General features: G+C 49.4%; 1 protein-coding gene across 2 annotated transcripts in view; it reads right to left on the bottom strand.

Annotated features, from left to right (window-relative positions):
• Window positions 1-3285: 3285 nt before the first annotated feature.
• Window positions 3286-27226, bottom strand: part of CHAF1A (chromatin assembly factor 1 subunit A) — a 32197-nt gene continuing 8256 nt past the window's right edge. For both annotated transcript variants that reach the window (XM_083483700.1, XM_083483701.1), the window contains exons 4-15: window positions 21466-21522; window positions 20042-20283; window positions 19864-19924; window positions 18767-18835; window positions 16805-17031; window positions 15822-15990; window positions 14286-14366; window positions 12227-12319; window positions 10856-11105; window positions 7447-7949; window positions 5434-5524; window positions 3286-3643 (exon numbers count right to left, since the gene is read on the bottom strand). In XM_083483700.1, coding sequence (XP_083339826.1) covers window positions 3558-3643; window positions 5434-5524; window positions 7447-7949; window positions 10856-11105; window positions 12227-12319; window positions 14286-14366; window positions 15822-15990; window positions 16805-17031; window positions 18767-18835; window positions 19864-19924; window positions 20042-20283; window positions 21466-21522 — 1929 coding nt within the window. In that variant the 3' untranslated portion in view covers window positions 3286-3557. The remainder of the gene's footprint in view (window positions 3644-5433; window positions 5525-7446; window positions 7950-10855; window positions 11106-12226; window positions 12320-14285; window positions 14367-15821; window positions 15991-16804; window positions 17032-18766; window positions 18836-19863; window positions 19925-20041; window positions 20284-21465; window positions 21523-27226) is intronic.

The following is a 27226-nucleotide window of genomic DNA, read 5'->3' as shown; positions in this document are numbered from 1 at the left end:
TGCTGACCTTTCAAGCCCTAAATAGTCTTGGCCCAGAATACCTGAAGGAGCGTCTCCACCGCCACCTAAACATTAGGAAGAACTTCCTGACAGTAAGAGCTGTTTGACAGTGGAATTTGCTGCCAAGGAGTGTGGTGGAGTCTCCTTCTTTGGAGGTCTTTAAGCAGAGGCTGGACAACCATATGTCAGGAGTGCTCTGATGGCGTTTCCTGCTTGGCAGGGGGTTGGACTCGATGGCCCTTGTGGTCTCTTCCAACTCTATGATTCTATGATTCATCCAGCCCAGACACTGAGGTCCAGCTCCGAGGGTCTTCTGGCGGTTCCCTCCCTGCAAGATGTGAGGTTACAGGGAAGCAGGTGGTGGTGCCCTCAATGGAACGCCCTCCCCTCAGATGTCAAGGAAATAAAACTGACTTTTAGAAGACACCTGAAGGCAGCCCTGTATAGGGTTTTTAATGTTTTATTATGGTTTTTCTATGCCCAGAGTGGCTGGGGCAACCTAGCCAGATAAGTGGGGTATAAATAAGAACATTACTAGACCCCAGGTAAGATCCTACATGTCCCCAGGGTAAGACATTGAAACTCTGCTATCCTCCTTCATGTGCCTCCCCCATAAGAGGTCTGGAGGGCGGCAACACAAGAACTGGCCTTTTTTGTGGTGGCTCCCCATTTGTGCAACGCTCTCCCCAGGGAGGCTTGCCTGGCACCTGCACCACCTATCTTTTAGGCGCCGGGCGAAAATGTTCTCTATAACCAGGCCTTTGGCCGATTAGCATTCTGAAGCTTTTAAATCTGTCTGTAGGAGGGGGAAGGCCAATGGTTTTTGCTTTATTGTGTATTTTGCAGTCCCGTTTTTTACTTTTATGTCGTGAGCTGCCCTGTGATCTTCAAAGGGCAGTTATACAAATTTAGTAATAAAAGTACTGTTACTACGACCTTCAGGTCTCATGGTGGCTTATAGCAATTTGAAATTCCATATTAAATATTAAAAACAATTAAACTAGAGTCACAGGAATAGGGTGAGGGGCGGGAGAGCTGGGACCGCTCTGGAAGTTGTTAAGTCTTACAAATAATGCTCAGCATGGGCAAGGATGATGCCCCCCCCTCACCTTTGCTTTACACACAGAAGCTTCCATTTAGTCCATGCCAGGGCGACTGCAGATTGCTTTGCAGAAACAAGTGCATACCTTAGAGTGGAGGAATGAGCTATAGAATCAGTTTGCTCTCTTCACCTGTTTTTGGATTAATCTAGAAGCGATGGTTCCTGCTGAAAGGGATGGATGTCATCTTCTTTGGCGATCCCTTGTAGCCGAGTAAGATTGTCTTCCTTAACAGTGTGTCCGTAAGTGACTGTGGAGGCCAATTCTGGACCCACACGTCCTTCCACAGTGGGGACATAGGTTTCCGGGCAGGAGTTGATCACGGTGTGGATTTGCCAAGTGTGCCTTCCTCTTAGCACGTTTCTCCCTTTGGTCCTGAGTTCGAGCGTCTTCAAAGCCCATGACTAAGCCGCTTCTGGCAAACCAGAGCAGCGCACAGAAACGCCGTTTACCTTCCCGCCGGAGCGGTACCTATTTATCTACTTGCACTTTGACGTGCTTTCGAACTGCTAGGTTGGCAGGAGCAGGGACCGAGCAACGGGAGCTCACCCCGTCGTGAGGATTCGAACTGCTGACCTTCTGATTGGCAAGTTCTAGGCTCTGTGGTTTAACCCACAGCGCCACCCACATCCCTTCTTTTGTACTTTTCTCTCTCTCTCAGAGAAGAACTGAGGACGCCATGATTGCTTTGTCCTGTATACATTGCTTAATAAATACTTAGAACGCACACACTCACGCTCCACAATCGTTACTGCTATACTCTGCTGATAGAGTGTGCACATGTCTTTAGATATGTGTCGCTGGTGCGCACAGGGACTGATATGTGAACGTCCCGAGCTGCGCTTCATCAGGAAGACGCCCGGAGAGGTCTGTCTCATTCTGGGGGCTGTGTGTGCCCCCCAGACGTGTTCCGACGCTGCTGGTACAATCTCCAGTTCTGTTTCTTTAGAGCATCGGATGGTGAAGATGCAAGACACTGGCTGAAATACTGTCCTGCTGCCAGTTAAGATAGACAATGCAGGGCTACATGGTCAAGAGGCAGCTTCCATGTTCCTAAAGGGGACGTACCGTATTTTTCGCTCTATAGGGCGCACTGCAGGACTACATGGTCAAGAGGCAGCTTCCATGTTCCTAAAGGGGACGTAACGTATTTTTCGCTCTATAGGACGCACCTAGTTTTTTGGGGGGAGGGGGAATAAAGAAAAAAATCCCCCCCAGCCCCAAAGAGCAAAGAAGCCAAGACAGCCAGCGGGATCCATCTCAGTGGCTGTCTTAGCTTCCTCTTTAGCAGCGGGGCTGGGGCGGGGAAAGCCTGAGCAACCTCGTCTTTGCTCCCGGAGCTTGCGGATAGCTGTCCAAAGCCCGGGGTGTGCAGCACTGCGCTCCCCAGGATTCAGGCTGCTATCCACAAGCCTTGGAAGCCCAGCGGGAACTCCCACGGGCTCCGAAGGCTTGCGGATAGCTTCCTGAAGCCTGGAGAGCAAGAGGGGTCGGTGCGCACCGACCCCTCTTGCTCTCCAGGCTTCAGCGAAAGCCTGCATTCACTCCATAGGACGCACACACGTTTCCCCTTCATTTTTGGCGGGGGGAAAAGTGCGTCCTATAGTGCGAAAAATTTCAAACCCAACATCCGTGCGCAGACTAAAGTGGCGGCTTTGTCACTTCTGGCCCCGGGTTTTCTCCTCCTCCAGCTGCCAGAGTGGATGTGACAGATCAGCTGAGACTGGGAAAGGAGATCAGGGGCCTTCTGAGGTCCAGCGCCAAGGGCCTTCTGGCGGTTCCCTCATTGCGAGAAGCAAAGCTACAGGGAACCAGGCAGAGGGCCTTCTCGGTAGTGGCGCCCGCCCTGTGGAACGCCCTTCCAGCAGATGTCAAAGCGATAAACAACTACCTGACATTCAGAAGACATCTGAAGGCAGCCCTGTTCAGGGAAGTTTTTAACGTGTGATATTTTACTGTATTTTTGGTTTCTATGGAAGCCGCCCAGAGTGGCTGGGGAGGCCCAGCCAGATGGGCGGGGTATAAATAATAAATTATTATTATTATTCATGCCACTGATGTGAATGGAATAAGAGGGATGAGCAGGCATGGATTTGAGGCATCAGGTGTGTTCCTGGCACACTTTTAAACCCCTCTCCCCTCCTAGACAAAATGCGACAGGTATCCCCATTTGTATGGGGCACACTGAAAAGGTCAATAATGCTTTTATTAGAGAGAGTATAAGTGTATTTTCATCTAAACCTGCCCCCCTCCCCCCCACTAAACCTCTAAAAAGTACGTCTTGTGCTTCCACTGATCTGAAGCAGAACAAAGTGCTGTCTTCTCTTTACAAGGAATACAGAGTATGTTCAAGTATCTTATACAATAAAAAAGATACAGAAGAGTTTTTAAAAAAACATTCTAAGGAATTCTACATACATACAGAGCAGTTAATGGGTGGGGTGGGGACTGTGTATATCAAACGGCATTAGAGGAGTCGACGGCAGCGACTGAAGTAGCTTGCTCTCCCTCAGATGCGATTTCCGGGGTCTCCAACGCAGGTGCTGTGAAGACACAACAGTTTACTCAAAAAATAGATAAGGTGGGTCTGCGCCTCCTGATGTGAAGCTTCCTTCGGAGCTAACCTGTTACAGCTCCCAATTCTTTTCCCTAGGCCACTCCCCCTTGGCTGAATTGTTCCCAGCTGACGTTTGGCTAATACCAAGATACAGAATAAACAGCTGCTCCTCTGTAGCGTTGTGGGTTTTCCACTGTCTTTTGTGTTCAGAAAAGTGATCAATTCCCCCCCCCCCCAACACTCCCTTTATTACAGAATTGTAGACTTGGAAGCAACACTCATGATTGTGCTCTTATATCAAATTTCCTTTTCTGCGTATACTGCGTGTACTGTAATGTTTTACTGTTGCTATGGCCATTGGCTAATGCGAATAACGTTTTATCTATCTATCTCATGATGTAACAACCCCCAATGATTAGCACGAAAACAGGAGTGTGTTCGTGTGCCCAACGTTTACTCTAGATCCAACAAGCCATGGTTTATTGAACTCAAGACTGACGTGGGGACACAGCCAGGGCCTAGTTAACACTATGCACAAAATTGTTTTGTTCCCCCCCCAAAGATATTTATTAAATATTATTCTTAAAATATAACAATGAAAATGAAAAATAAAAAGAAACAAAATACAACATAAAAACAATTAAAAAACAAATAATTTTCCATAACATATCTTCCTTACACTTATTTCCCCAGACCTCCTCATTCTTTGTATTCCACTTCAATTTGTTAATTCAGCAAATCCTTACCATTAAGCTTTTACCCATTTGTAAACCATTTTTTTCCCCATATCTCCTAAAGCATTACAGCTGGAAACCCCTTAGTTTCTTTCCAACATCCTTCTAACATTCATCAATTTTACAATAGTTCTGTAAATAGTCTTTAAATTTCTTCCAGTCTTCTTTCACCAACTCTTCTCCCTGGTCTCGGATTCTGCCAGTCATTTCTGCCACTATGCACAAAATTGAGGCATGGCAGCTGTTGCCTTCTTACTCTTGAATGGCTGTGTGGAACGTATGGCCAAGAAACTGACCACCTAATTGCTAGCAAAGTGAGGAGGGGGGGCAATGGGCTGGGGAGATGGGAAGGAATTCCACCCCACAATTTTGCTGTGTGTGTCAGAAGAGGGAGAAGTGCCCAAAGCAAACTTACTGTGCTTTATTATTTTACACAAGCTCGCATTAAGGCAGGCCTAGGCAAACTCGGCCCTCCAGATGTTTTGGGACTACAATTCCCAGCATCCCTGACCACTGGTCTTGCTAGCTAAGGATGATGGGAGTTGTAGGCCAAAAACATCTGGAGGGCCAAGTTTGCCTATGCCTGCATTAAGGGATCCTTCCGGAACAGAAAGCAGGGGGAAAATTAAACCAAGCCTACTGAATGTTAGGCCGCTTGTTCACATGCACACAGCAGTTAATTCAGAGTGTTTGTTGTCCCACAGACCCCCCCCAGCCATTTCCTTTAAAGGTGCATAAGTAAAAAGCAGGGAAAGATTTTTCCATAGACGGCTCTGCTCATCCTCTCGCCTCTGTGGGTTGACCTGTGTGAGAGACGTATTGGGAAACAGCCGTGTGCTTGTTTTTCCAGTTCTTTAATTCTCTGCCGCTGCGTTTTCTGAGTCTTGTCATGACAAGAGCTACAATCTTTTAAAGCAGGCTTCTTAAGCCGGCTTGGGAGAGACCATGAGCAGATGGCACACACAAAGACACTGGGCAGCTTGTGGAGGTGGGAGGGTGTACCTGTGCGTGGGTGGCCAACTGCCTGAACCAGGTGCCTCACCTTGGCTTTGCTTCACGTCCACAATCATGCATTCGTCGTCATCCTCTTCCTCCGTGTCAGCCTGAAATCCATCCATCTCTGTGGTTTCAGCCTTGGAGCAAAGAGAAGGGGGGCGGGGAAGGAAGGTGTTTTCAGACATAGGCAGGTGAATTATGCCACCCACTAAATGAAATCTAAAATTAAAAAACTGACCCTAAAGAGTGCCCTGGAGGCAGAGCGGCTAGCAGGAGGAAAGAACAGAGGAGAAGAGAGGGAAATCTTCACAGGGAGCAGGGCCTAGATGATGCTGGGCTCTACAGTGGTACCTCGGGTTACATACGCTTCAGGTTACAGACTCCGCTAACCCAGAAATAGTGCTTCAGGTTAAGAACTTTGCTTCAGGATGAGAACAGAAATTGTGCTCCGGCGGCGCAGTGGCAGCAGCAGGAGGCCCCTTTAGCTAAAGTGGTGCTTCAGGTTAAGAACAGTTTCAGGTTAAGTAAGGACCTCCGGAACGAATTAAGTACTTAACCCGAGGTACCACTGTATATTCTTGTCTTCTCTGATCACTGGAGTTGGAATCCAACAGCTTCTGGAGGACCACAGGTTCCTTATTCCTTATGTGGGGCTTGTGGACAAGGAAGCCTGCCTCCCTCCAGAAAGGCAAAGGAATTGAGGGGCGGGACCACAGCTCAGTGGCAGAATACACTCCGCATGCAGATTCAGCTCCCGTTAAAAAAGAATCGGGTAGCAGGTGATAGGAGAAAGACCATACCTGGGCTTTGGAGAGCCACTTCGAAGCCAGCGCAAACACTACTGGCCTAAATGGACCGTAGTCCCTGGCTAGCAGGGAGTGTTTCCAATGAACCTCATGGTTCATTGAGGGAGGATTCGAACCCACGCCACACTAGCTCGACCAGGACTGGGGAACCCGTCCCTCCATATATTGTTGTGCTCCCTTATCAGCCCCAGCGAATATGGCCAGGGGTCAGAGGTGATGGGGGCTGTCTAGAGCTGGGTGATAACGTCGGTAAATTGACTGAAACCGGTACTGCGTTCAGCTAGTGAGCTGGCGATACATCAGGCAGGCAGATAGAGCCTGAGGTGGTTCTGGGCTCTACCTGCGCCTTTGAGGAAGTCCCCCCCCCCCGCACCTCACACTACCCAGAGTGGTATGAGGGCTTGCTCAGATTATATCTCACCTGGCCCTTCCTCCCCTAAGGTGGGGAGGGAGAAGCTGCTGAGATACATTCCAGGCATCGAGATATATCAGCATATCCCAATATTTAGCTGTCGAATATAACGTGACGTTGAAAACCGGGTAGCACCCAGTCCTAGAGCTCTCATCCTCCAGACATTGCTGGGGACAGGCTGCTGCTGTTAAAATTCGCCCGTCGCTTTTCTCGCAGAGTGACCCAAAGCGGCTTACATTAAAGATAGCTTAAGGCCACAAGTGATGTATGGAAGTGAGAGCTGGACCATCAAGAAGGCTGATCGCAGAAGAATGGATGCTTTTGAATTCTGGTGCTGGAGGAGACTCTTGAGAGTCCCATGGACTGCAAGAAGTTCAAACCTCTCCATTCTGAAGGAAATCAGCCCTGAGTGCTCACTGGAAGGACAGGTTCTGAAGCTGAGGCTCCAAGACTTTGGCCACCTCATGAGAAGAGAAGCCTCCCGGGAAAAGACCCTGATGTTGGGAAAGATGGAGGGCGCAAGGAGAAGGGGACGACAGAGGACGAGATGGTGGGACAGTGTTCTCGAAGCTACAAACATGAGTTTGACCAAACTGCGGGAGGCAGTGGAAGACAGGAGTGCCTGGTGTGCTCTGGTCCAGGGGGTCACGAAGAGGCGGACACGACTAAACAACAACAACAAGGCCACAAGAACCTAGAAACGCAGGAAAGAGGCAGGATTCACAGAATTCAACGATGCTACGCTTCAAATTAAGGGCTCTCTGCAGCAGGTTGCTAAGGGCCTGGGGAGCGCGGCCGTACTAGTCTAGGCAGAAAACGGAGTGCCTGAAAGGAACCTCACCTGTCCGGTGCCAAAAGGCCTCTTCATGAACTTGGTGATGGACATGCTTCCTGTCGACTTCCGTTTCGCAGAGACCGGGGTGGTCTGTATCGCTGCCCCTCCCGGCAAACTGCTGCTGGCGTCCTCCTTGCCCGCCGAGGACACTTGGGTGACGTAGTTCCACTGGCAAGGGACGGGCAAATTCTCTTGGCCGTAGCTCTTCAGCACCTCGGGGTGCACGTACCAACACATCCGGTGGTCGGGCCTCTTCTCGTAGACGGAGTTCTCGGAGATGATCCGTTTTAGCCTGGCTTTGGAAGGGATGGCGGAGCCGTCGTGGGCGGGGGCCTGGGCCCAGGAAGCGTTGGGGCTTGTGGGGCTGGCATCCCCGCTCTCCAGAGCAGAGGTGGAGTTGTTGTTGTTGCCCTGCAGGACCCCCATGCGGCAGCACTCCTGGAACTCTTGGATGATGACTTTGCTTCCGTTAACGTTCCCGTGAAGCAGGGGAAGCAGCTGTCCCAAGACTGGAGCAGGGCGAAAAGAAGAAAAGGAGTATTAGGATGCAATAGGAGTATAGCATCTAGATCAAGGGAAGTAATAGTGCCACTGTATTCTGCTCTGGTCAGACCTCACCTGGAGTACAGTGGTGCCTTGCAAGACGAAATTAATTCGTTCCGCAAGTTTTTTCTTCTTGCGAGTTTTTCGTCTTGCGATGCACGGTTTCCCATAGGAATGCATTGAAAATCAATTAATGCGTTCCTAGGGAAACCGACTTCAGACCAGGTCCGGGGACAGTCTGTCCCCCGACCTCTTCTGAAGGCTGGGGGGGGGGTGGACAAGGGCTTTTCTTCCCACCCCCAGCATTTTAAAAAACCCCGGGACAGCGGAGGGCTTCTCCGCTGTCCGGGGCGATCTTAAAATGCTGGCGGGCGGCATTTTAAAATCGCCCCAGACAGCGGAGGACTTCTCCGCTGCCGGGGCGATTTAAAAGCCCCTGGGAAGGCAGGCAGGGGGGACAAAGACTTTTGCCCCCCGCCAGCCTTCAGAAGAGGTCGTGGACCTCTTCTGAAGGCTGGCGGGGGCGAAAGTCTTTGCTCCCCCCGCCTGCCTTCAAAAGCTGTCCGGCCCAGGCTTCCCGGACCTTTCCGCCAGCAGCGGCAGCGCTGCCGCTGCTGGCGGAGACTTGCCGGCATGCCGAAGCCTGCGCGCAACGCGCCCAGGCTTCGCGGACGTCTCCGCCAGCAGCGGCATCGCTGCCGCTGCTGGCGGAGACTTGCCGGCATGCCGAAGCCTGCGCGCAACGCGCCCAGGCTTCGCGGATGTCTCCGCCAGCAGCGGCATCGCTGCCGCTGCTGGCGGAGACTTGCCGGCATGCCGAAGCCTGCGCGCAACGCGCCCAGGCTTCGCGGATCTCTCCGCCAGCAGCGGCATCGCTGCCGCTGCTGGCGGAGACTTGCCGGCATGCCGAAGCCTGCGCGCAACGCGCCCAGGCTTCGCGGATCTCTCCGCCAGCAGCGGCATCGCTGCCGCTGCTGGCGGAGACTTGCCGGCATGCCGAAGCCTGCGCGCAGCGCGCCCAGGCTTCGCGGACCTCTCCTGCCTTCAAAAGCCGTCCGGGATAGCAGGAAGCGCTTCCCTGCTATCCCGGACTGCTTTTAAAATGCTGGCGCTGGGGAGCAAAGCCTTTCGGCCCCCGCCAGCCTTCCAGGACCTCTTCTGAAGGCCGGAGGGGGGGAAAAGGCTTTGCTCCCCACCGCTAGCATTTAAAAGAGGTCCCCGGAGATTTCCCTATGGGCTTTCGTCTTGCGAAGCAAGCCCATAGGGAAATTCGTTTTGCGAAGCGCCTCCAAAACGGAAAACCCTTTCGTCTAGCGGGTTTTCCGTCTTGCGAGGCGTTCGTCTTGCGGGGTACCACTGTACTGTGTCCAGTTCTGGGCACCACAGTTCAAGAAGGACACTGACAAACTGGAACGTGTCCAGAGGAGGGCAACCAAAATGGTCAAAGGCCTGGAAACGATGCCTTATGAGGAACGGCTAAGGGAGCTGGGCATGTTTAGCCTGGAGAAGAGGAGGTTAAGGGGTGATATGATAGCCATGTTCAAATATAGAAAAGGATGTCACATAGAGGAGGGAGAAAGGTTGTTTTCTGCTGCTCCAGAGAAGCGGACACGGAGCAATGGATCCAAACTACAAGAAAGAAGATTCCACCTAAACATTAGGAAGAACTTCCTGACAGTAAGAGCTGTTTGACAATGGAATTTGCTGCCAAGGAGTGTGGTGGAGTCTCCTACTTTGGAGGTCTTTAAGCAGAGGCTTGACAACCATATGTCAGGAGTGCTCTGATGGTGTTTCCTGCTTGGCAGGGGGTTGGACTCGATGGCCCTTGTGGTCTCTTCCAACTCTATGATTCTATGATTCTATGATTCTATTCTATGATTCTATGAGTATTAGGATGCTGTTTCATACAGATGGAGGACGGCAGTCAAGTCATCAAGAGATTGCCCAGCTGTCAGCTTCAGGCCAGCCCCCTCCCCTTCCCAAAATAATTTCCGAATAATTAATTAATAATTTATTATTTACACCCCGCCCATCTGGCTGGCTTTCCCCAGCCACTCTGGGCGGCTTACAGCACCTAAAAAATGGTAAAACATTAGACGTTAAAAACTTCCCTAAACAGGGCTGCCTTCAGGTGTCTTCTAAAAGTCAGATAGTTGTGTATTTCCTTGACATCTGATGGGGGGGGGGGCATTCCACAGGGAGGGCGCCACCACCAGGAAGGCCCTCTGCCTGGTTCCCTGTAACCTCACTTCTAGCAGTGTGGGATCGGCCAGAAGGCCCTCCGTGCTGGACCTCAGTGTCCGACAATGCGGGTGGAGGCGCTCCTTCAGGGATACTGGGCCGAGGCCGTTTAGGGCTTTAAAGGTCAGCACCAAGACTTTTGAATTGTACTTGGAAACGTACTGGGATGTGTCCCCAGAAAACCCTTTGTTAGGAAAGGGTTTGTGTAACAAGCCCAGAAATTCTATTGTTTCCTACAGGAACATTAATAAAGGCCTATTTTTCACTTAATGCCTGAGTCTATCTGCGTTCCTTTGGCGAACCCTAGTTAGGATGAATGCTTTACAAATTTCTCCAACACACAAGCCAGCCACTTCCATAAACCAGGTGCATCCAACAGGTAGATTATTGTGATCTACCGGTAGGTCACTGGGCGTTTGTCAAGAAGTTTGACTCCCCTAAAAAATGCTCAACAACTTTGACCTGAAGGGGGTAGATCACTGCCAGTCTTTAACTCCGTGAGTAGATCACAGTCGGGAGTTGGCCACCCCTGCCATAAACCTTTCCTTACAGCATCGTAACACCTTTAGCCGAAGCCACCCTTGCTCTGTGGAAGAGGCAGAGCTCTTTACTCTTCCTGCCTGCAGCTTACTTTGCTGGTCTTTCGTTTTCTTTTTGCTGCTTTTTTCTAACGGATCTTCATCGGCAATCGTTGAGTCCAGGACAGAAACTGTGAACTGTTGCAGGGGCCTCAGATCTGCGTCGCTGTTTTCCTCGCCTTCCCAAACGCAGCCGATCTTCACAGGCTGAAGGACGCGGAATCTCTTCCCCTTGGTGATCAGCTCGTCCCACTCCTTCGCTTTCAGCTTCTGGCGAGCTTTGTAATTCTCGGGGTCACATTCCTGGAAGGGAAAGAAAAGCATTACTCTGATGAAGAAGAAGGAGAACGGCTCAAAAGGTTGGGTGTTTGCATAACTAAAGAGAAAGATTTGGTCACTTTACTATTGAAGTACAGTCGTACCTCAGAAGTCGAACGCCTTGCGAGTCAAACGTTTTGGCTCCCGAATGCCGCAAACCCAGAACTGAGTGTTCCAGTTTGTGAATGTTCTTTGGAACCCGAACATCCGACGCGTTTGTATCAGTGCCAGGGTTAGAAACTCAGATATATAATCTAATCACTAAATAGCGCCTTAAACCTAGGTTACACTTGCCACAATAGAAGGTCTAGGTGCCATTTTTACCACACACCCCCCCCCGTGAAGTTCTTTTCTATTACAGTCATACCTTGGTTTTTGAACAGCTTAGTTCTCGAATGTTTTGGCTCCCGAATGCCGCAAACCTGGAAGCGACTGCTCGGATGGTTGGTCAAGAGGGAAAGTGGCCCCCCTGGCTGCACCTCCCACCTACTTCCCAGCTTAGCTAGCCAATATGAGATTAATAATAATAATAATAATAATTTATTATTTATACCCCGCCCATCTGGCTGGGCTTCCCCAGCCACTCTGGGCGGCTTCCAAAAGAATATTAAAATACTGTGATACATCAAAGATTAAAAGCTTCCCTAAACAGGGCTGCCTTCAGATGTCTTCTAAAAGTCTGGTAGTTGTTGTTCTCTTTGACATCTGGTGGGAGGGCGTTCCACAGGGAGGGCGCCACTACCGAGAAGGCCCTCTGCCTGGTTCCCTGTAACTTGGCTTCTCGCAGTGAGGGAACCGCCAGAAGGCCCTCGGTGCTGGACCTCAGTGTCCGGGTAGAACGATGGAGGTGGAGACGCTCCTTCAGGTATACTGGGCCGAGGCCGTTTAGGGCTTTAAAGGTCAGCACCTTTAGTGCTTTGAATTCTAAAACTTATAACCGGAGATTTTTGTACAGATTATAACCGGCAAGTTATTGGTGCCGCAGGGACTATTGCACCACTGCCAAGCTGGGTAGATCAAGTTACCCTACACAAGTAACCGTTTGCAAATTTATTCCCAAGGCAGTTCAGTCTTGTCGCAAGGTGCCCTGGAATTCTGTGGCTTACTTCAGTCACACCTTCATCCTCTGAGAGGTACCCATGGGGCACAAAGAAGCCGTCGTCATCGTCTTCCTCCTCTCCACCCTCATCGTCATCATCCTGAAAGATTTAAAAGTAGACGTCAAGAAAACTTGGAAAGGGGATGGAGTAAGATACAAAAATTGGCTAATCTTGTCCACCTAATTTACTATGGCACTTATTGGGTATGATTACGTTACTCTGAGTGTTTCAGTGCAGTGGTACCTCGGGTTACAGACACTTCAGGTTACACACTCCACTAACCTAGAAATAGTACAAGAACTTTGCTTCAGAATGAGAACAGCAATCGTGCGGCAGCGGCAGCAGCGGGAGGCCCCATTAGCTAAAGTGGTACCTCAGGTTAAGAACAGTTTCAGGTTAAGAACCGACCTCCAGAACGAATTAAGTTCTTAACCCGAGGTACCACTGTTATATCTAAAAAAGGTAAAGGTAAAGGACCCCTGGATGGTTAAGTCCACTCAAAGGTGACTATGCGGTTGTGGCGCTCATCTCGCTTTCAGGCCGAGGGAGCCAGTATTTGTCCACAGGAAACTTTCCGGGTCATGTGGCCAGCAGGACTAAATCGCTTCTGGTGCGATGGAATAGCTACACACACAAACAAGGCAAGCTAGAGTATCTCCACGGTGCAAGCCCGGGCAGTATATTTGGAGGTCCTGGGCTGCGCAGACAACAAGACCCCCCCCCGGACTTCCTGATGTGGTCCAATGGAAAGCAAAGCAAGACGTTTGGCACTAGCTTGGCAGCAGGAGTCGCCAGGAGGAGGAGTACAAGGCGCCATCCGTAGGGACTCCACTCTGGAATTGTGGAAGGTTTATTCCTTAACCTTTTCTTCTCCCAAAGGCGTCCCCCAAGGCAGTGGGAACTGATTTTTCCTTTGGGTTCCTTGGGTTCATGCCAAAAGCCTTTCTCATGAACCACATAACAGGACAAAGAATGCATTTAACACATGACAAAAACCAGCCAGTGTAAAAACTGCAGTATGGGCCAGGTAAGGCAACCTCCAGGTGTTCACTTGCTCAATTTACATCCCACCTCTCCTCCTCCCTAGTTTATCCTGAGGAGGTAGGATTAGGCTAAGGGCCAGGGACTGGACCCTAAAGTCACCCACCGAGCTCGATGCAGCTGAATGAGGATTTGATCCATGCGTGTTGAACCCTGTCTGAACTCCCAACATGCCCAACCATTGGCCTGTGCTGGCTGGGGATGATGGGAGCTGAGGTCCAGGAACCCCAAGCCCGTTGGCAGGGCACCACACTGGCTGGCCCCTAATCCACAGCCTTAACCTCAGCATGAACTGTCCGAAAAAACAAGGCATCGCACTATGGAATATATTAAAAACCTTTACCCCTAAAACATACCCTACTCTAAGCACTCACTGAAAGGTCAGTAACGTCAGGTCAGCTGCAACGCCACTTATCAAGGTTTGCAAAATGGCATATAAATGTTTCCAAAGATATAATAAAAATAAACAAACTTGGTAGTAAGGGAAATTGCTTGTGTGCACCTGCAGCTATGTCCTTGTTCAGAAAGGTATCAGTGCAATTATTATTACAAAGATGATGATGATTAAGATTTATATGCCGCCCTTCATCATAAGGTATCAGGGTGCTTCACACGGTAAAAGCACAAATATATAGTTAAAACCAAAACAAGGGGTGTCCAGTGGTGGAAGCTGCTGTCACACTCCGCAACACAAGAGGCAACTTATCCCTCCATGCATAAAGGTTCTATAAATAACCAATGCTGCTGGAACTTTGGTGGGGAAGATCCACGCATTGGCTTGGTTGCTCTGACATCATGAGTCTCCTCCCTCCCCAAAAGCCGGGCCAATGAGGACTGAGCATGCTCAGTGTGGCCACAGAACACGGAACAACTGCTGGCCACAGAAGATGGCATGGCTGGTTGCAACCCATGCTGCAGCATTTTCCTGCAGGCGACCCTGCTTGTCTCTATTACACCCGGAACCCTGGTTCCTTTGACAAAGAAGTCTGCTGCTTGCAGGCAGAAGGTGGCCGTTCGTCCTTACCCCTTCGCTGTGAGAGAGAGACTCCCCGGGCTCCTCCTCCTCCCATTCTTCGTCACTCTCCACTTCGTAGTCCAGAAGTTTCTGCAGAGCAAAGGAGGAAACAAAAAAAGCAATACCGTACTGAAAAGCCATTCTGCCTTGAGAAGTACTGCAGGCTGTACATAGGATTTTGGAGAAGGAACAAGAGGCTAGATCGGGGGTCAGCAAGGTTTATCTCGCCTGGGCCAAATCGGTCCCGCAGAGATCCTTCCGTGGGCCGGATCGCACCTGCGATTTCTGGCACCTGCGCATGCACAGACGCGATTTCTGGTGCCGCAGAAGCGAGTCCCTGTGCTGTGGTGGTTTAGCACACTGTGCGAGCAGGCACCTCGGTTTGGGAGCAGCTCGTGGGCCGGTCAAATGACCACCGTGGGCTGCTTCCGGCCCATGGGCCTTAGGTTGCTGACCCCTGAGCTAGATTCTAGCAACACTGTGCTGCTGAGCTGGGAGGAGAGGGATCTACAATAAGGACAGAGAGTGAGGGGATCATCCTCTTTGCTCCCCAGGGAACAATATAAAGAGCAGAGAGGGTGATTTTCCTTCACACTGCAGCACCGGGGTAGGAAACCTCAGTTGCAGCTCATAGTCTGTTGCTTAGTGGAGGCAGAAGTGAACTTATGAAGCCCATTGCCAAGAAGACAGAAAATAAAAGCCACCGAGCTGCAATAACCACACAGAAAGCTGCCTTATACCATGTCAGACCATTGGATTCATCTATATCAGTATCATCAGAACTGCCTGGCAACAGCTCGCCAGGATTTCCCCAGTCCTACTTTCTATGGGTCACGGATTCTTTAGCGGCGAGTCCTCCCTTGCAGGGGGCCGGAGTAGACGGCAACCCCTGGGCTCCCTTCTGGCCCTACAAGTCTATGATTCTGTACAGTGGTGCCTCGCAAGACGAAAAGAATCCGTTCTGTGATTCTCTTCGCCTAGCGGTTTTTTTGTCTTGCGAAGCAAGCCCATTGACGGATTAGCGGATTAGCGCTATTAGCGGCTTATCTGCTGATCGGATCAGCTGATAAGCGGCTTAGAAAAGGGGGGGGAGGGGAAAAAACCAGCAGGAACTCGCAAGACATTGTCGTCTTGCGAAGCAAGCCCATAGGAGATTCGTTTTGCGAAGCACCTCCAAAACGGAAAACTCTTTCATCTAGCGAGTTTTCCGTCTTGCGAGGCATTCGTCTTGCAGGGCACCACTGTACCTGGAGGTGCTGAGGATTGCACAGCCCTCTGCATATAGAAGAGGGGCTCTTACGGCTGAGCTACGGCCCTTGCCCATGGTCTCAGGAAGAGAGGCTGTTTTCCCAGCCCCAGAGCCAATAAACTGGATATTCCAGAGATTATAATCGGATGCAATTTCATATATACCCCACAGCTACAGGCATGGTGGCAACCACAGCCTTATAAATTGGCAATTTAAACCTCTGCTTAGCTGCCTAAGGGCTTGCCACTGAGTTCCTTCAGCTGAAACAAGAGGTGGATGCAGTATCGCATGCTGACCTCCTCTTTGGACCAAGGGTTTCTTGGGCGTATGGCTGAGGATTTCTTGTTCCACGTGCCCCAGTAGGCAGGGCGGTGATTCTCACAGAACTGCAGGAGCTTCATCCTACCAAACTTCTTCCTCTCCGGCACATCTCCTGCTTGGCTGCTGCTCACAATGACCACATCGCTGTTGGAAGGAAAATGCTGTAATCAGTCACGGGTATGCAGCACACCGGGGTTCCAAGCCAGTGAGAGAAAGACCACCGGCAGTTGACTGACGGCGTGAAAGACTCCTTTATCCCTGCTTTCCACTGAAAAGGATTTTTTTTTATATAGAAGCAATGCTAAGACGGCAACACTGGACTAAGAAGAAAAGGGGCTACTGCCCCCCAATAAAGGTCTTTACTTAAACCACTGAGCCTCTTGCGCTTGCTGATCAGAAGGTCGGCGGTTCGAATTCCTGCGACGGGGTGTGCTCCCGTTGCTCGGTCCCTGCTCCTGCCAACCTAGCAGTTCGAAAGCACGTCAAAGTGCAAGTAGATAAATAGGTACCGCTCTGGCGGGAAGGTAAACAGCATTTCCGTGCGCTGCTCTGGTTTGCCAAAAATGGCTTAGTCATGCTGGCTACATGACCTGGAAATTGTACGCCGGCTCCCTCGGCCAGTAAAGCGAGATGAGCACCACAACCCCAGAGTCGTCCGCGACTGGACCTAACGGTCAAGGGTCCCTTTATCTTTAAACTAAACCAAGTTAAACCAAATGAAAGAAATGAAGGAAAACCTTTCCTTCTTTTAGGTTTCTAACTCTCATAATTCCCTCTATCTGATGATGCCGGGGTGGAGAACATGGTGGGAGGCAATGAGCCAACGTCGGACGTTGCAGAATGCCATGTGCCCTGCTGAAGAGGGTTTGAGAGGAAGTGCCGCAGATTAAGGCAGCAGCAGTGAGCGGCCTTCTACGAGTAGCGTAGCTCAAAAGCTCACAATACCAAGAAAACTAACCTGTTGAATGCATCAGCATTCGGGCTGCTGACAAGGGTGGGTCCAGTTTTACAGGGATCTCTGCTTTTCAGTTCTTCCAAGAAAGAAGCACTGTAGCTCTGAGCTTGCAGCAGCCAGTCTAACTGGTCCATGAGGTCCTGATCGACCGCAACTCGGCAGATTGGCGCGAGGACCATGTTCTCCTTGATCTCAAACGGAGCAAATCTGCCACACCAGCCAGCCAGAATCTGAAATCAGGAGGAAAATGTTATACACAAGCTCTCTCCATCCCCCCCTCCCAACTACCTTACTACCAGCACCAGCTTCCTATTCTCTCCTGGGCATAATTCATGTTTTGACCACTAAAGCCTGAAAAACATGTGGATACTAGATACATATGGCTACTTTGATGTGATGGTCCCTTTTGCTGCCTGAAGAAGACCAAAAATGATGCTTCCTCTCTGGTTAGGGCCAATATTTGCTTCTTAATCCAGGTACCAATTTTTGCCGCCATCTATTCCCTTCCTTCCTGGGGCTACTTGAAATTCACTTAGAGAGCCAGTGTGTAGTGGTTAAGAGCGGTGGACTCGTAATCTGGGGAACCGGGTTCGCGTCTCCGCTCCTCCACCTGCAGCTGCTGGGTGACCTTGGGCCAGTCACACTTCTCTGAAGTCTCTCAGCCCCACTCACCTCACAGAGTGTTTGTTGTGGGGGAGGAAGGGAAAGGAGAATGTTAGCCGCTTTGAGACTCCTTCGGGTAGTGATAAAGCGGGATATCAAATCCAAACTCTTCTTAAGGCCTCTGCAAGCCATGGGTCAGCTATGCTTTCTGACCTTTTTTGATCTCCACAACTAGCTAAAGCAGGGCTGGCGAACCTGTAGCCTTATTCCAGCATAAAAGATGATGGGAGCAGAGTCCAGCAATGTCATTAGAACCACAGGTTCCCCAACCGCAGGCCTAAAAAACTCTCAGAAAGGCAAGCGGAGAAGGTACACCCAGTAGCTTCTTCAACAATATAAGAAGCCCACTTCTTGTGGAGCCAACACCTCCCAGCTTATTTTAGAATCAACACATGGAGGCATCTTTATTGGCTGGCTTTTGGTGATGGGCATTGAGGTGGCAGAGTGTTGGGTAAGAGTTTTTAAATTATGCATTTAAAAAAATTACTAGCAGCACTTCATATTTGTTTGTAGCACACTTGGGTTATATTCCTTGAGGGTGAGTAGAGCAATAGATCTAAAAATCAGGGTTTTGGGTTTGTATTCTACTTTTGATCTGATAGAAAGGTGAAGTACCGTATTTTGCACTCCATTGGACGCACCGGACCATAGGAGGGGGAGAACAGGGAAAATTTTTTTTTCTTGTTCTCCCCCTCTAAAACAAGGTGCCTTCAAGGTACATTCACCAGAGCTTGTGGGGCTGGCAGTGGGGGGAAGCGCTGCTTTCCCCCATCGCCAGCCTCAAAGATCCCTGAAGCCTTTGGAGCGCAGCGCCCTGCTGCCCTACAGAGGTTTGCGCGCAGCCGTCCCCAAGCTAGAGCAGCGAGATGGAGCCCTCCGTCTCGCTGTTCTGGCTTGGGAACAGCCTTGCTAGCTTCTGCAGGACAGCGGGGTGAAGGCACTGTCCCCAAGCTAGAGCAGCGAGACGGAGCGCTCCGCAGTGCTCCGTCTTCCTGTTCTGGCTTTGGGCTTAGCAGCGCAGCCTGCATTCGCTCTATAGGACTAGGACGCACACACATTTCCCCTTAATTTTTGGAGGGGGAAATGTGCGTCCTATAGAACGAAAAATACGGTAAACATATTTTAAATAAAAAAGACATACATAGTTCAGGGGTTTTTGTGCATGTACAACACAGCGTTTAAAATGTGAAGTGTGTTGGCCACCTTGAAGGCAATTTCCATTGCCCTGGAAATCTTGCATGGATTTAAATGGCATTGCAGGAGAGCCAGACAAAGGCAGACAAACAGCAAAACAAAACTCACCTTTGGAGCAGGCTGGCTTTTGGGCTTTTGGAAGAACCTGGTGATCTCTGCCTTCTCTGCTTTGATACGCTAGAGATGGAAATATGGACAAAATGAAACGCAAACGATTTGGATTATTTAAAAGCATTTCTGCGAAAGCATCCCCCTTGCTCTGAATAATTAAAAACACCAGTGTGAATTCTGGCCCCAGCCACCTACTGATGACAACGCAATTCATAAAAACATAAGAAGCTGAATAAGCCAGACCCTTGTAGTCCCACCAGTCTACACTGACTGGCAGAAGCAGCCCAGGATTTACTAACAGATGGGCTAGGCTGGCCTTCCTCTCACCAGGATGTTTTTGCTGGGAAGCAAGGAAGGCTTTGTTGTTGTTTAGTCGTGTCCGACTCTTCGTGACCCCATGGACCAGAGCACGCCAGGCAAGGAAGGAAGGCAGCCTCCTCCAAGTCCTCAGCACCCAGCCAATGGCAGAGGCCAGAGTGTGCTTCCCTTCAGCTAGACCAGACTTTCCCAACTAGGTTCTCTCCAGATTATGGTGGACTACCAGACCCACTGAACGCTGGCTGGGGCTGATGCAGTGGCGTAGCGTGGGGGGTGCCAGGGGGGCCGGCCGCACCGGGCGCAACATGTGTGTGGGGGGGGGGCGCGCGCTCGCTGCCTCCAGAGTCGCCGAAGAGCCTCGGGCGCAGGCTGTAGCGGAGCCGCATGTCTCGCGGAACCGACGAGCTGTGCGCGCGTCCAGGCTGAAGGCGCCCGGCAGGCAGCGGCTCTCAGCGCTCGCCGCGGAGGACGCGCCAGGCAGCCCCTCCTCACAGCCCCGTTTCCGCCGCTGCTGCTGGGCCATGTTGCATTTTCCTCGCCTCTCTGCCCCCCTCCTCCTCCGGGCAAGCGGCGTCGTTTGGGCGCCAGCGCCAGCGGCAACTCGCAGGTTAGGGGTTAGGGGGGGGCGCAAATTACTTGCCTTGCCCCGGGTTAGGGGGCGCAAATTACTTGCGTTGCCCCGGGTGCTGAGAACTCGCGCTACGCCGCTGGGCTGATGGGAACTGGAGTCCAACTGGAGGGCACGTGAAGGCTGAGCGAGACAAAACTCCACTTACCTTTTCTTCCTCTTTCAACCGTTTCTCCTCTTCTCTCTTCCTTTTCTCTTCTTGCTTTGCCCTTTAAAATAAAAGCTTGATTTCAGAGGGGCGGTGGCGGGGGCACCAAGCAACCATGCACACATGTTCAAGCATGAGTCACCCGTAAAAACAAACCCCACCAGAGAGGACAACTTACTCCAGAGCTTCCTGCTTCTCTTTCCGCTTCTCCTCTTTCGCCCGCAGCTTCTCAGCCTTCTCTTTCTCCTCTTTCTCCCTTTTCTCCCTCCTTTCCTTATCCTTCAACTCTTTTTCTTCTTCCTTCTTCCTCTTCGCCTCCTCCCGGGCGCGTTCTTTTGCGGCCTTCGCCTCCTCCTTCAGCCTCCCCTTCTCCTCCCGCTCAGCTTGCTGCTTTTGAAGCTTCTCTGCACGTTCCTGATCCTGGGTTGCGAGAAACGACAACAGACGCCCCCAAACAGAAGAGCTCTTTAGGCAACTCTCCACCAACGCCCCACGAAAGTCTAATCGCAGGGTGCCAAGAAGCTGCTCAATCAGGCTCCATTTCTGGTGAGATGCCATTTGTTCCATCAGGCTTCTCACCTTCATCCACTGGTACCAGGAGGCCAGTCCACCAGGTGGCAGGACAGAGGGAGAGAAGGGAAGCAGGCAGACTCCACCAGTGCTGCTGAGGGACCAGCAACGTTAACCTCTCCCTCTCCCTAAGCTGTTACCATTCCACTTGACCAAAGCACCAAAGTTTGCTTCTCCTGCCCCTTCTCCCTCCTGATCCCCTTTTCCTTGTGTCTAAGCCTGAGGGTGGGACGCGGGTGGCGCTGTGGGTTAAACCACAGAGCCTAGGACTTGCCGATCAGAAGGTCGGCGGTTCGAATCCCCACGACGGGGTGAGCTCCTGTTGCTCGGTCCTAGCTCCTGCCAACCTAGCAGTTCGAAAGCACCTCAAAGTGCAAGTAGATAAATAGGTACTCCAGCAGGAAGGTAAACGGCGTTTCTGTGCACTGCTCTGGTTCGCCAGAAGCGGCTTAGTCATGCTGGTCACATGACCCGGAAGCTGTCTGCGGACAAACGCCGGCTCCCTTGGCCAATAAAGCGAGATGAGTGTCGCAACCCCAGAGTCGGTCACGACTGGACCTAATGGTCAGGGGTCCCTTTACCTTTGCCTACGCCTGAGGGCAGGGCTGCCATGTTACTGGTAACTAAGCTGCTCTGGAAGCCTGAAGGGTAGGGTAAAAATGCTTCAAAACAAACAGACAAAGCAGCACCTCCTTTCTGTACTCGTGCTAAAGTTCCCGCACCCTCCTACTCACTTCATCTATAGCTTCTTGAATCCTGGAATTGCTTGTAGAGAGAAAAGAATAACGCTTGAAGCAAGGGCACAGAAAACAAAAAGGCCCACAGCGCGAAACTTTAAAAAGCAGCAAGTCAATCTGAATAGGGGTGGGGAAACTTTTTCAGCCAGAGGGCAACTTTAGGGGTCCACATGCCAGTGGTGGCTTGGACCTTCAGCAGAGGTCAGGAAACCGGAAAAGGGATGTGCTCTCCGCTCATTACCAAAAGTGAACAAATAAGGTTTCTAGGCCAATAGGGGGGAAAACACCACTTTACCCTCTGCAGCTTTAGTTTCTCCTTCTCCTCAGAACTCCGGTGAATTTTCTGCGGTGCCTGGAATTGAGAGGACAGAGACGAGCATGCGTTATTTACACCCCTTTAAAGCAACAGAAACGAAGAGTCCCGTGGGACTAGCAGTCAACAGATTTGTTTTCTTATTACGTAAAAATCTGAATTCCTCAAGCATCCTTTAATAAAACTTGGGGAAGCTTTGGGTGCCGGAAGAAGGGTGCAGCTCCAAGCCAGGATTAAAAAAATAATAATTTCGAAAAGGTTTCACAGGTGGAACCTGCAATAAAATGCTGCACTATGTAATCATCCAGTATTTATTTATAGAATTTATATCCTGACTTTTCAGCCAAAGGAGTTCAGGGTAGCAGTGCGGAATACCTACAAGGCACTTTTCCAGAATACTCTATTATTACTATCCCACCCTCATGAGCACCTTCAGTTCTCACTAAGTTCTTCGCCCCCCCCGCCCCCCCCCAATTTGTACTTCTGTAAAACTTGGGAGTTTCTTCAAGCCTGCTGATACCTCATCCTTGGCCCAAGACTGAAAAAGGAAGCAGTTGAGCATTGCTACTACATTTGACTGGAGTATTGGAAGTTAGATATCCAGGGAGTATCCAATGTTTGTCGAGACTAGAGTGCAACACTGAAATTGACATTGCTAATTTAGGAACGTATAGTCGTACCTTGGTTGCTGAACGCCCTGGAACTCGTACATTTTGGCTCCCAAACGATCTAAAACTGGAAGTGAGTGTTCCAGTTTTAGAATGATTTTTGGAAGTCGGACATCTGGCACGGCTTCCGATTGGCTGCAGGAACTTCCTGCAGCCAATCAGAAGCCACACTTTGGTTTCTGAACGTTTTGGAAGTCGAACGGACTTCCGGAACGGATTCCATTCGACTTCCAAGGTACGATTGTACTCCAATTATGGCTAACACCGGATACAGCAGTTTCCAAAATGTTGCACAGAACGTCTTCAGGCTTTTGACCCAGGAGCATGAAGCATCCTGTAATGGAAGACATTTGTGCCACATGGTCTCCCTTCCAAACTCCTCTTGTTTCCTGCTTGCCCTGGCCTTCTCCCTCGTGTGAAATCACACACAGAGAGCAACCACCTAATGTGAGCTAAAAAGCTCTCTTCAATACAGACAAACCTTGGGTTGTATTCAGCAACAGTCATACTCAGAAGAGATCCGTTCAAATTAATGGGCATGAATAACTTATGTACATTAAATCTTCATTGGACACAACCTGTTCCACTTTCCAGAAGCCATGAAGCTGAAAGTAAAAGCTGAGAAGCAGCTCTTGCATAAATTGATGTTATGAAATACACACACACACACACTCAAATTATCTTCCAAAATATACTTTCAAGGTGGGATGGAGTAAGATACAAAAGATGGCCAATCTTGCCCACCTAATTTACTATGACACTTATTGTGTATGATTATGTTACTCTGAGTGTTTCAGTACTGAGAAAGCACAGCTGATAGACCTACTGAATTGCATCTTAGGCTGTGTACGCACCACACATTTAGAGAGCATTGCTTTCCGCAAAGAATCCTGGGAAGCATTGTTTACCCCCACAGAGCTACAGTTCCCAGCACCCTCAACAAATTATCACTCCCAGGATTCTTTGGGGAAAGCCATGTGCTTCAAATGCATGCTCTGCATGTTATGTTATGTATATGGCTTTTGGGGAGAGATTTACCCTCTTTTCGCATAATGCTCAGAGCCTCTACCAAAGGTGTCATGGACTTTGAAGAAGCACGAACTTGGGGTGAAAGGGAGAAACGAGCTGCAGGGGAACATCTCCCAGCCCTACCCGGAAGCACCAGGGATTGAACATGGGGCCTTCTGCACATGAAGCAAGATGTTCTACCAAGGAGTTATGGCCCTTTCCTGAGGGGCACTGAAAGAACAGGCATATGCAAGGATTGTGGAATTTAACAGTTAAAGCCGCTTCAGCAGACAAGCCTTATAGGTTACGGAATGTCAGACGGCTGCAGCTCAGCTAAAAACTCTCCAGCTCCCAATATATCAGAATCAGGACTTCTGCGACAGCACTCACCCGGAATAGAGCACCAGTATACACACTCCTCTTTTTTGCTGCATATGAAAGCCATTCTGTGCTGGCACCCCTAGCACTTTCATCAATACAAAATGCCGGCACCCCCCAAAAAACGTCAATGCCTCCCATTAAATTTCAGTAGGGCCTGGGAAGAAACTGTGCCTCATCCAAACAGCAGCAGCAGCAGACAACTCACACCTTGCACTGCACACGTATTTCCCCAGAACAATAAAAAGAGGGGATCAGAATCAAAGTGTGCCCCAGATTCTTCTGTTTAAACATTATCCGGTGTTTCTCTAGAATGCCATCCTTCCCTGACCTAAAATTAAGCAATACCGGGGGGGGGGGGTGTATTCTGGAGCCGCTCGATTATATCTGAATTGCTATATCTCCCCCACCTCACTTTTCTTAGGTTGGTTTCTTTTTTCAGGCCTTTACATCTCTCTACATGGGAGATTACCGTATTTTTCGCTCTATAACATGCACCTGACCATAACACACACATCGTTTTTAGAGGAGGAAAACAACGGAAAAAACATTCTGAATGAAACAGTGGGTGTATCATTTTTGTGCTTCATGCTGTGGCCACAGACATGTGATCTGATGGTGAATTTGGGGTGACCCAATGCAAAAATCCTGAGAATCCATGTGGATCCATGCTTTTTAACCACATTTTTGCAGCCCCAGGCAACAGTGGGTGCGTGATTTGGGGGGGGGGGCAGGCTGTAGCCATGGACATGCTATGTGCTCTGATGGTGAATTTGGGGTGACCCAATGCAAAGATCCTGAGGATCCATGTGGATCCATGCTTTGTAACCACATTTTGAGTGGGGAGGGAAGGAAAAACACAGAAGGGACAAGGAGCACGAGAGGGGTGTGCAGAGAAGCAGCTGGCTAAGAATGCAGGAGAGGGCTATAACGGGAGGGAGGAAAGGAAGGCAAAAGTTTTCCCCCACCCAAGCACCCAAGCCAGCCAGCTCTCTCTCTCTCTCCCACCTGCATGTTTTCAGCAGCACCGGAGCACAGAGAGGAAGGACCGACACTCTGCTTTCCCCTCTTCTTGCCTGGAGGGGAGGGGCTTTCCCTGCTCTTTGTTCCGTTTGAGCAAACACAGCAACAAAACAGAGAGGGTGGGCAGTAAGACCCTGAGGCAGAATGCAGGAAAGCAGCAGCTTCCTCTTTTCAGGTTCCCCTTCTCGTGACTGCGCAATTTGATTTTTCGGCTCCAGGGACCACACATTCGCTCAATAACACGCACAGACATTTCCCCTTCCTTTTTAGGAGAAAAAATCTGCGTGTTATAGAGAGAAAAATACAGTAACCACATTTCCACTGCTCTGTGTAGGCCAAAACACAGTTGGAAGTCTGCTGAAGCCCCCCCGGCTATATATGTCACAGCGAACACCCACGTTTCATGTGGGGTGAAACATTTCCCAGGGTTTTATTTTTCTGCAGCATTTTTTTTCCATTTTACAGGATCTTTAGTAACAACGAATGGATGCCAATCACAAATACAGCATTAGGTACGCCCAGGGTGGATTTGATTTAAATCACGATTTAAATCACTAGTCAGTAAGACTTGATTTAAATCATTATTTTTTTACCGAAAGACTCAATCTTGCTAGTATAATCTTAATATTTACAACCAGATGAAGGTTTCATTTTTGGAATAATAAATATTCAGAGTAGTTTTTACAATTCTATCAAAAATTTCTGATTTGGTTATACTATTATAAATACATAGGCAGACAATTATGAAATTATCGTGTGGTTTGATAAGTTAACATCAGCAAGTTATGTTTGGACAATTTTCTGATGTACTTTATTGGAAGGGGAATTCCCCCCTTAATATCAATTTATTTAACTAAAACAATAACATTATAGCATATGTAGCCATGTTTGTTAACTGATGTGGTTAAACGGTTTTTTTAAAAAACAAAACAAAAACTGAGAAGACATGAAAAACTGAAAACAAATTCTTATTTCCTGATGAATAGCCTGTGGACTATAATGTAACTTAAACAGAAAACTATATTTAGAGAGATTTCCCCTCCAAAATCATTTTCTTTTAAAAATCCAATTTAAATTTTAAAAAAAATCTGTATTAAATCAAAAAATCCAAAGTAAATAAAAAATCTGCTTTTTTTTAATCATTAATTTTTATCCACCTTGGGTATGCCTGGCAATTTCTAAGTTTTTAGCGTAACTTTATTAGGCACAAATAAGCATGCTAAACTAGATCACTCTGTTGGGTGCCAGAAAGCTTTCCAATAAAAGCTGAACTTTTTCCAGTGCAAATTAGCTGACTATGCACAGGAGACCACCCCCTCCATCCCGTTTCATTGCTACTGTGCCCGGAGGAGACAGTTCCTGTCACACCAACAGTTATTTTTGAAGGGTTTGGCACTCAGGTGACGATTTCCAGCCTATAACACGTGGTGGCCAAAATTCCAACCAGTCAAAAAGAAGATCCAATAGAGTGAGTGATAAATATATTTAGAACATGCCACTCCTTGCAAGACTTTGTATCTCAGCCAGCAGACTCTAATTCCCAACCTATGCTACCAACCAATCACTTAAGCCACATTCTAATAGCAACTTAAAACCCAAATATTTCCCTGTTCTAGTGATCTTTAGTTCTGACAGCCTGCAGGTGAATGCTACCTAATCATCTGAAGTTGTACCTTTTTAAAAAAGTGTGCCCCGGTGAGGAGAGACACCTCCATTTTTTTACTTTCTTTAACCAGACCTTCCCCCTGATTCTGACCAGGCTGCACCACCATGCGAAATCAGAAACATTGTATGTTCTTGTTCAGAATCAAGGATACAGTAACTTCAAGCTAAGCTAAGGTTAGCCAACTGCCACTCCCATGGAGCAACTGTACCGTACAGTGGAACCTTGGTTTACGAACTTAATCCATTCTGAAGTTCGTTCTTAAACCGAAGCGTTCTTAAACCAAGGCGTGCTTTCCCATAGCAGTGGGGGGACTCAATTTACAAATGGAACACACTCAACAGGTTCTGCTTCCAAGGCAAAGTTCACAAACCAAAACACCTACTTCCGGGATGGCAGCGTTCTTAATCCAAGTTGTTCATAAACTAAGCTGTTCTTAAACCAAGGTACCACTGTATTTGACAATTGGCGGCTAAAGTAAGAAGTCTGCCCACAAGTTTCACTTTTAAGGAGACGAAGATAGCAATGAAAAGTTTAAAGGGTAAAGGGACCCCTGACCCCACCAATGGTCCAGTCGTGACCGACTCTGGGCTTGCGGCGCTCATCTCGCTTTACTGGCCGAGGGAGCCGGCGTACAGCTTCCGGGTCATGTGGCCAGCAGGACTAAGCCGCCTCTGGTGAACCAGAGCAGCGCACGGAAACGCCGTTTACCTTCCCGCTGGAGTGGTACCTATTTATCTACTTGCACTTTGACGTGCTTTCGAACTGCTAGGTTGGCAGGAGCTGGGACTGAACAGCAGAAGCTCACCCCGTCATGGGGATTCGAACCGCCGACCTTCTGATCAGCAAGTCCTAGGCTCTGTGGTTTAACCCACAGCGCCACCCGTGTCCCTACGTTTAGAGCATGGCATATTTCATGCTTTGGTGCGATGTCTTTCTTGCTTTTGTATGCTTAGCAGTGAGCTGGGCATTCACACGCTTGCTCCCTAAGTCAGGTCCTTAG

This window comes from Podarcis liolepis (assembly GCF_965112155.1).
Source record: "Podarcis liolepis genome assembly, chromosome: 18".
NCBI lineage: Eukaryota > Metazoa > Chordata > Lepidosauria > Squamata > Lacertidae > Podarcis > Podarcis liolepis.
This window is presented reverse-complemented; position numbering and strand designations above follow the sequence as displayed.